The sequence below is a fragment of the Lycium barbarum genome, chromosome 6 (genome assembly GCF_019175385.1).
Source record: "Lycium barbarum isolate Lr01 chromosome 6, ASM1917538v2, whole genome shotgun sequence".
NCBI classification, from domain to species: Eukaryota; Viridiplantae; Streptophyta; class Magnoliopsida; order Solanales; family Solanaceae; genus Lycium; species Lycium barbarum.
This window is the reverse complement of record NC_083342.1, coordinates 101,310,764-101,319,381: the sequence shown is the minus strand read 5'-3', so window position 1 is coordinate 101,319,381 and position 8,618 is coordinate 101,310,764. Positions and strand designations below refer to the sequence as shown.

The window sequence follows — 8,618 nt, the reverse complement described above, 5'->3', positions numbered from 1 at the left end:
GATTAATTATTGGATAAAGTGGGAGAGTAGTGGGAAAAGTCCAAATGGTAGTCATCCACATGGCATCATGATATTTATTCAATATATGATTAGGTGTAAATTTATTTAGTGGACACATTTTGGAGAAGAATGCAGTGTAAGTACGAAAGTGCACATGGTCTATGTTTGCCATTTTGTATTTATAATAAATAAAGGCAAACCAACTAGTATGCATGCTTCCTCTTGCCACGTTTTTGACCACATCATAAAGGGAAAACCTTATCCATTAAGTGAATAAAAAAATATAAGGATTAACTTTTGGTTATTAAGTATTTCTATCCATTCTTTGCAATGTTTTCTAACGAAAACCAGTAGCTAACACGAAAATGAGTGATCTCTCGGCCAAGACTTGATCTTGATGCTAGTCAAGGTTTTATACTGGTTACTCCTTTATGACTTAAAGGATTCAAACGTCTATTCCCTCCGGGTTATAGCAAAGCAAAGTAAGGTGGAAGAAGATTGTAGAAAAAGGTAAGAATCAATTCCTTTTTATTATGTTATGAAGGTTTGGTTATGTTGTAGTATGTAGAAATGAGTAAAATTTATGGAAATATGGAAGTTTGCAAAGTGGGTGTGTATGTATGTAGGTGGCCGTATATATGTGATGTTGTATAGAAAATATGAGTTGAATTTTATGTTGTATTCTAGTTGTGGTTATGGTGGAATTTATATTGGAAATGAAAGCTGAATGAATTTGGTGGAAGTTGGAAATATAGGGTGTGGCCGTGTGGTGTATGGAAGTAGAATGGAAATGGATTAATTTTGTTTAATATGTTAGTTGTGTGGTTGCGATCCTTATAATGTAAATGAAGTTGTTAAAGTGTGGATTGTTGTTGTTGGTTACGAATTTGTAAGTAGAAAATGTGTTGTGATGGTTTTGTTGCATATGTAAGAATTTTGGGTGGAATATGGAATGGTTGAATATTGGATATATGGCTTGAAATATTCTTGGCCTATGTTTGAATGATCTTAAATTGGTATATAAACATGAAAATATCAATATTGATTTGAAAGTGCAAAGTTGGATTGAAAGTTGTTGCACTATTTAGAAAAGAAGGCAATTTATGTTAGAATGCGTTTCAAATCGATTATTGATGATTATTGGTATTGTTGTTGGTATGGTTGTTGATATTTGAGCCGAGTTAAATCTCGGGGATGTTGTATGTATAGGGGAGATGCTGCCCAAATTTCTGTAGACAAGTATTGGTTAAGATTGAACTTTTAAACCTTATGATTAATATTTGGTAAATGTGACCAAATGTAGATTTTGGACGAAACGGGATTTGAATTTGGAGAGGCGTAAGGAGCGAATAAGGTATGTAAGGCTAACCCTTCTTTCTTTTGGCATGTCTTAGTTATAAATAGGCTATATCACGAGCCTCGAGGAAATTCTAAATCCGCAATCCGAGCATGTTATGATCCTTATATATATTCCTTGGCATTCGTATGTTTGATGTGATGAAATATGAACCCTTATGTCTTCGAAATAATTGATTTCCAAATGTTGCACTAAAAGTTTTGTTTTAAAGAATTCCGTAACTATGAACGCCGTAACTTTCACAGAAAGGCTCGGATTGCTCTGATATCTTCGTAGGAGTTTGCATGGCGTATGAGTATGTTTTCCATAGGCGGGCCCGGATCGGGTCAATACCCGTCCGTGGGTCCCGCGACTTTCCTTTATGTAATTCGGACGACTTTTAAAAGAATTTGGTATGATTATCATTTCGAATTTTCAAGTATGGTCATTTATTTATATTTGAGTCTATGATAATGATTTTATGCATATGGTTACTCATGACTCTGCTCGTGCGTTCTGTTATATCTTTCGCCGGTTCTGTTGTCGTGCGCACTTTGATATACTCCGGTGTTATGCTGTGTTTATGGTTCACCGAGCCACTCGCTAGAGGGCCGGGTTCCACTTATATTTGGTGTTATGCTGTGTATGGCGTTATGCTGTGTTGTGATATGTGACGGGGATATGGAGATTTGAATCCTTCTGGTGTTATGCTGTGTTATGGCGCCATCGACGGGCGGGCGACCATATTCTTCTGTACCTTATGCATGACTTATATTTTGAAAGTAAACATTTTGATATGTTGGGCTTGTACTTATTTTCTGGACTTCTATTTCGTTTATGCCTCAGATTTGTTTTGTGTATCTTCTGCTTTGCATATTCAGTACATATTTCGTACTGACCCCCTTTCTTCGGGGGGCTGCGTTTCATGCCCGCAGGTACAGACGCACAGTTTGGTGATCCACCAGTTTAGGACACCCTCTTCTGCTGTTTGGAGTGCTTCTCTTATTCCGGAGCCTACATTTTGGTATATATACTCATTCGTTGCATATGTATATATTTGTTCAGGGGTACGGCGGGTCCCTGTCCCGCCATATGATCTGTTTGGTCTGTTTAGAGGTCTGTAGACGTATTTGTGGGTGTGTGTGCCTACTTCTGTTCAGATGTGTTTGTATGATCCTATTCGCTATGGTAGCCTTGTCGGCGTGCATTCGTATTTGTTTTGGGGCCGTTGTGCCATTTGATAGCCTTGTCGGCTTTTGATATATGTATATGCATATGCATATGGTTGCGTTTGAAATATGTCTAAGACAGTTTGATATAGTTGAGGCGGCGTATAATGATTATGGCCGTATATGATTTGTGGCAGTATGTGATTCGATTTGGATAAGTGTGTTACGATTTGATATGTTTGTCTGTCTGGGTGTCCAAGTAGGGCACCAGTCGCGGCCCACGGGGTTGGGTCGTGACACTTGTCCTACGGTGGCTACGTAGTTTCAAGCTATCTGAGCCTTCTCGGTAATTTGTGCAACTCCCAAAAACATGAACATGATTTAATTGGCTAAGAAGCCCATGATTTTCGTCAATTAACTTGTAAATAACTTGTAATCATGATTTCACGAAATAACTTGTAAACATGGTTTCATGAAATAGCATGGTTTCATGAAATAACTTGTAAATATGGTTTCATGAAATAACTTGTATTTAGCATGTATGTATCTTGTATCATAGCATGAAAGTAATTATATAATATAGTTGCATGAAAACTTGTAGACATGTAGGATATTCATGAAATAATCATTTTTATTTAAACATGCATGCAAGAACCCATGGAATACGAGATATGGGTTTTCATGGATTACAGACTGATTCTCAATAATCATATGGAGTTATTAAGAACACAATGATAGAATAATAGCAATTCATACATAATAGAATCATGGACATAGACCTAGGGTTGTTATGAGCATGGTGTAGAAACTCTAGTTTCCGTAAAGATTCATACTTTATGGACTAAGAGGCATGGGGAAGAATAATGATGTTTCCACACGTAGATAGCAACTCTCCATACCTGGTAATGCTCCAAACTTAAATCAAAGACTTTAACTTTGAAGAAGATTTTCAAAATCTTGAATTTTGAACCTTGAGATGGGTTTTCTTGAAAACAGGTTAGGAATGATGATTTCTTGTTTAGATTACAAGGATATATATATTAGAATTGACTTGGAATGATTAGAATAGGCTTACCTTGGTGTTCTTGATGATGAGAGAGAATAGAAGGTCGTTCTAGGGCTTGGGGGTGTGAAGAATGAAGTGAAAAAGCCTTAAAACGAAGTTTTAAAATTGCTGTCGAACCCATTTTACGCCCTATTTTACGGCCTATAAAAGTTTTACGGACCATATATCCCACCGTAAATCAATTACAGTGATTTGGGCTTTCTGGACCAATTTTACGGTCTAAATATACGGCCCGTATAATTTTCACGGCCCGTATATTCCACCGTAAATCGACAGAATACTGTTTTAGTAAAACGGACATAATTTTTTGTACAGATGTTTGTTTGACCTTCATAATATACCGTTGGAAAGGTATTTCAAAGATCTACAACTTTCAAGAAGGAAATTTTCCCAAATTACTTAGGTATGCTAATAAGTTACTCCTAATAACTTGGCAACGTTATTTCCTTAGACGACTTTGCATTCACTTTTTCCCCCCTTTATTAACACCAATTTGGCCAATTGCTTTTCAAAAGTATATTTAAACATCTGTAAGCATATTGACTGACTTAGCGCTCTTACCCAATGGCTACTAAAATATATAGCATCTTCTTGATTTGACTTGGACTAAACATTTCCTTGTTGTTTATTTTCTGAAGTTAATTTCCCCTTTCATATCTTCTCTCGCTTAGCTCTATCTGGCTTTAGGTGGTCGTCGTTCTGTGATATAAACTGTAAATTAGACCACCGATTTCGGCAAATTAGTATCTTGAGAAGTCAACTGTATTGAGATCCATGGATGTTACGTTAACAGTCCGCTGTAAGACTTTTTGCTCTTGCAAGTTGCCATTTGATAATTCATTATCCTAGTGCTGACTAATAATTCATTTAGACTTTGTTCTAATCTGTATTAATCATCTTCTAAACTTTGGAGTTTGATTATCCCAATGTTTCAAAATTAACTTGCCAAACGAACAAGTCATATGTCTGCCTTTGATTGATAATTGAAAGTATACATATATTTGACTAATTCTAATCCTTTGATCGTTCCTTTTGCTAGTGTTACCGATCTTCTCAAGTTAGATGTCACTTCCCTATAAGACTTCACATATATATGTTACTCTTTCATTGAATCAACTAACGCTAACTATAAGCAACAGACCTTGAATTCATATAAAGACTGTTCCTCGAACGCCTCTTTACACCTTTTGCTAGAGACCCTTAAACAGGGTGCCGATTCGTTAACTAGATCATATGTGTATACATTAGAGATTAATGAAATAAGGATGGGAAAGTCCATATATAAATACTTTTGAGCCGGGGGAATAGGGATGGTTGCTATAACGAGCACTCTCCTTTCTCTAATTTCCTCCCTTCTACACATCCAATGATCCAATTCCTTTCGGGGTCGTTTGGTTCATATGTTAGTTATGCAGGGAATATTGTTTACTCCTATGTGGTAATAAAGAATTAGGGATTGTTATGCAGCGATGATTAATAATACATGAATCATTATGTGGTGATAAATAATGAAAGAATGATTATATTAGGTAATGGCAAACATGCTACAAAAAAGCTAAGTGGTGCACTTGGTTAGGTAAAAGAAATTTCCACCCAAGATTTAATTGTTGGTCCATTCTCAGCCTCGGTAAAGTCCATCTTACCTAGAGGTCTAGGGATCAAGCCCCACTCAATAAATTTTTCCTCTATTTTTTAGTGGTGATCAAGAACTCATGTTTCAAAAATCGTAGATTCGCCTCGGCCTACATGTATGCCTATATATGAGCGCCTGAGCTAAAACTTGAAGGTAAATAATTACATGTAGGACACTCTTAAAATTTGTTCTATAGAGCGTTGAGCACTCAAGAACACAAAGGACGACCTTTGGGTTATCTGGCACCATATATTGTTTTTTAGCTCCAAGGACAGAGTTCGAATTTTCTTTTTAACATCACTAATTTTTCATCCTACGTTTTTTAGTGTATGTGATAGGATAAATAATCTAAAGACAATATTTTATCTTTGTCCTTTCTTTAACCCAAAATTGATCGAACTATAAGTTATATGCCTCTGCTATGAGTTTGTGACTAGTGTTAGGTTTGTAGAGAAGAGCACCTTTAACTTTAAATCCAGCTGGGTCCTCAACGGATGCTAAGGGCATTTTTTTCATGGCTGCAATAGCTAGCTAATAAGGTGAGGGTTGTCCATGACCACATAATTAAGGAGACCAAAATATTAACCGACAACCGATGTGGGAAAAACTCAACAAATTTCAAGCCCAGTAACTCAAATGGTTAGTGGATTCAGTGACATCTCGAACCTATAAAGTTAAAATCATGGATCCATCTATATTTATTGACATAATATTTTACTTGAATTATCATAAACAATTTAATATGATGCTCAGTAAATTTTACTGTTCTGTGATAGTGAATAACAATTGACTTTGAAGAGAGTATCTGAAAGAAAAATAACACACCAAAAGCATTTATTTGCAATTAAACACGAACGTCACAATATAAAGCACAAGCTGAAATTTAACATTTTTTTGTAAATCACGATTCAGTTAATAGTAACTGTATCTTCGTGGTGGCCCGACCAAGTCCAGACAAGCCTCTCTTCCTCGTGCTGCAATCTGAGCACCAATTTGAGCTGCAAGAATCTGTTCATGAGCTTCATTTGCTGCATTTATCATCTCCAATGTTGCATTTGGATTTCGACTTGGGGTTGGATTTGGATTTGGAATTGGACATTGTTGTTTTGGAAAAACACCGACTTCAGGACTACTTATTGCACACTTTAAGTGTGACCCGAAATCACAACCAGCACAATAGTACAACCAATCGTCACTGTTCATTATTACAGCGCACATATCACAAACATATTCGATACTCTTATCTTCGTAAGGAGAACCGAAGTGCAGCCCCAATTGATGCGGGTGTTTATCAACAAGAATCGAGCTAGGACAAGTCGCACATTGCAAGTGAATATCAAATTCACAACAAGCACAACTAAAGCAAAATCCATTTCCAGCAGAGCCACAAGCCTTGCATGTATAGGAACGACTTGAGTAAGTCGGAATTTGGAGAAGGGTTAAAGGATGGGAAGGATGAGATGAATGAACGAGAAAACGCGGAGCATTGAAGCAGTTTTCGTGAAGGAAATATTGACAACTGTTGCAGCCATAGAAAGGCCTATTACTATTGTTATCAGGTTGTTCACAGGCATTGCAAGTGAGTGTTTTAGCTTGATCAGCTGGATTCACAAGTTTCAAAATATGGGGATGGCTGAAGTGTTGTTTACCTTGAGATGCCGCATTTGTACTCCGGTTCTGTCTTCCCATTGATTAAATTTTCCTTGTAATTTTATTGTTTATGTAATCAATAAAGGGTGTGCAATGCATGTATATATATTGGAGAGCTAGGTGCAAAATACAGTGACATTTTTATAGATATTAATTTAACTATACATGATAATTAACTTGGCCACGTTGTTTCCTTCGACGACTTTGCTTTCATATTTTCATTTTTCTTTTACTAAGTTGTCCCCGACAACCATTTGGCCAATTGCTATATTTAAACATAGCATATTGACTGACTTTGCTGTTTCCAATGGCTACTAAAATGGGGCCAAGCATCTTCATATTTTGACTTTGACTAAACGTTGCCTTCTTGTTTGTTTTTGAAATTAATGCGTGATTTGTGAAGGATTATATTCACAAGTCAATGCATTGAGGTTCGTGGAAGTTTGAGTAACTGTCAACTGTTAGACCTTTTGCTCTTCCAAGTTGGCATTTCATCATTCATTTTGTAGTGCTGACCGACTAATAATTCTTTTAGAAAAGTGTTAATCTGCATCGGACATTGGAGACTCTGATTATTGCAACATCTCAATACTGATTGCCAGACAAGCAATCATATGTATGCTTAATTCTCATCCTTGGATCATTCATCTTATAATTACTAGTATAACCGTACTTCTCAAGTTGCATGTTATCCCGATCGGATTTAACACACACATATATATATATACATATATATATGTATATAAGCTAGGGATGGTTGATATGATGCGCACTATCCTTTGTGTTAAGCATCCTAAGACTCAAAACTTATAGACTTTCTAGTGCTTATTTTACCTAATGTCTAATTTAGTATACGATCTAAATAATTGTACTTAAATGTGTGGCAAGCTAGTTGCAACTTGCAATGATTAAAGTACTTCAACATCCAGAAGATGAATTCAGATCATAACATGTCTAAATTGTTAGTGTCAAGTTTTTATGATGATAATTTTACTTGTGCAGGTATAGTAATTAAATCACATAAGGAATATATGTGAGCCCACAAAACAGCCCAAACAAATTGGAAGCCCACAGAACAGCCCTAACGAACTGGGCTCACTCGACAAATGGCTTCCTAGCCCAAACGTGGTTAGCGCAACCAGCTTTAATCTTCAGCCGCATATCTTTCAAGAAAAGGAAAACATATCTGCAAAATACCAGCTTTAATCTTCAGCCGCATATCTTTCAAGAAAAGGAAAACACATCTGCAAAATAAAGAGGAAATATTTCAGCAGCATCAAATCGTTTCAAGAAGGAAATAATATCAAAGGCATATCTCATGAGGTGTAAGAAATCAGCTGCTGCCTCAACGCACAAGGAAAGCAGCAACAACTCAGTCTTATTCTTGGAAATAGGATCTCTGATTCCATTTCCAAGGATCAAATCCCTTGGGTTGAACTCTCTGCGTGAAGAGCCTAAAACAATATAAAAGGGGCTGCTTCACAAACGCAAGACTTATGCAATTGTCTCATTACCTCCATTGCTCTGCTTTACTTTCAAACAAACATTGTTAGTCTGTGTGATTCATAGTGTAATAAGAGAGAAAGGAGAGTTATAGTTTGTGAGGCTTTGTATCAAAAGATTAAGAGTGTTTTGAGTGTAGACGTAGGAACTTCATTCAAAACCTTCATTGTACCAAATCTTATAAAAGAGCTGCAGAGATCACCCTTGCAACCCAAGGGGACTGGACTAGGATTCACATTGAATCTGAACCAGTATAAAATA

The 8,618-nt window shown here is 36.5% G+C and overlaps 1 protein-coding gene and 1 long non-coding RNA gene across 2 annotated transcripts; one reads left to right on the top strand and one right to left on the bottom strand.

Annotated features, from left to right (window-relative positions):
• Positions 1 to 233: 233 nt before the first annotated feature.
• LOC132599875 (uncharacterized) lies at positions 234 to 2,909 on the top strand. Its single transcript, XR_009567054.1, has 3 exons — positions 234 to 510; positions 1,304 to 1,354; positions 2,272 to 2,909. It is a non-coding gene; the product is annotated as an uncharacterized LOC132599875 (long non-coding RNA).
• Positions 2,910 to 5,755: 2,846 nt separating this feature from the next.
• On the bottom strand, positions 5,756 to 6,981 carry LOC132599874 (protein VACUOLELESS GAMETOPHYTES-like). The gene has a single exon (XM_060313047.1). It carries the CDS (start codon positions 6,891 to 6,893, stop codon positions 6,117 to 6,119), a length of 777 nt encoding a protein of 258 aa, XP_060169030.1. The 5' UTR covers positions 6,894 to 6,981; the 3' UTR covers positions 5,756 to 6,116.
• Positions 6,982 to 8,618: the final 1,637 nt, after the last annotated feature.

Bases quoted from the DNA above. Each gene is read 5' to 3' on its own strand.
- LOC132599874 (XM_060313047.1), bottom strand. From the start codon at position 6,893: ATGGGAAGACAGAACCGGAGTACAAATGCGGCATCTCAAGGTAAACAA.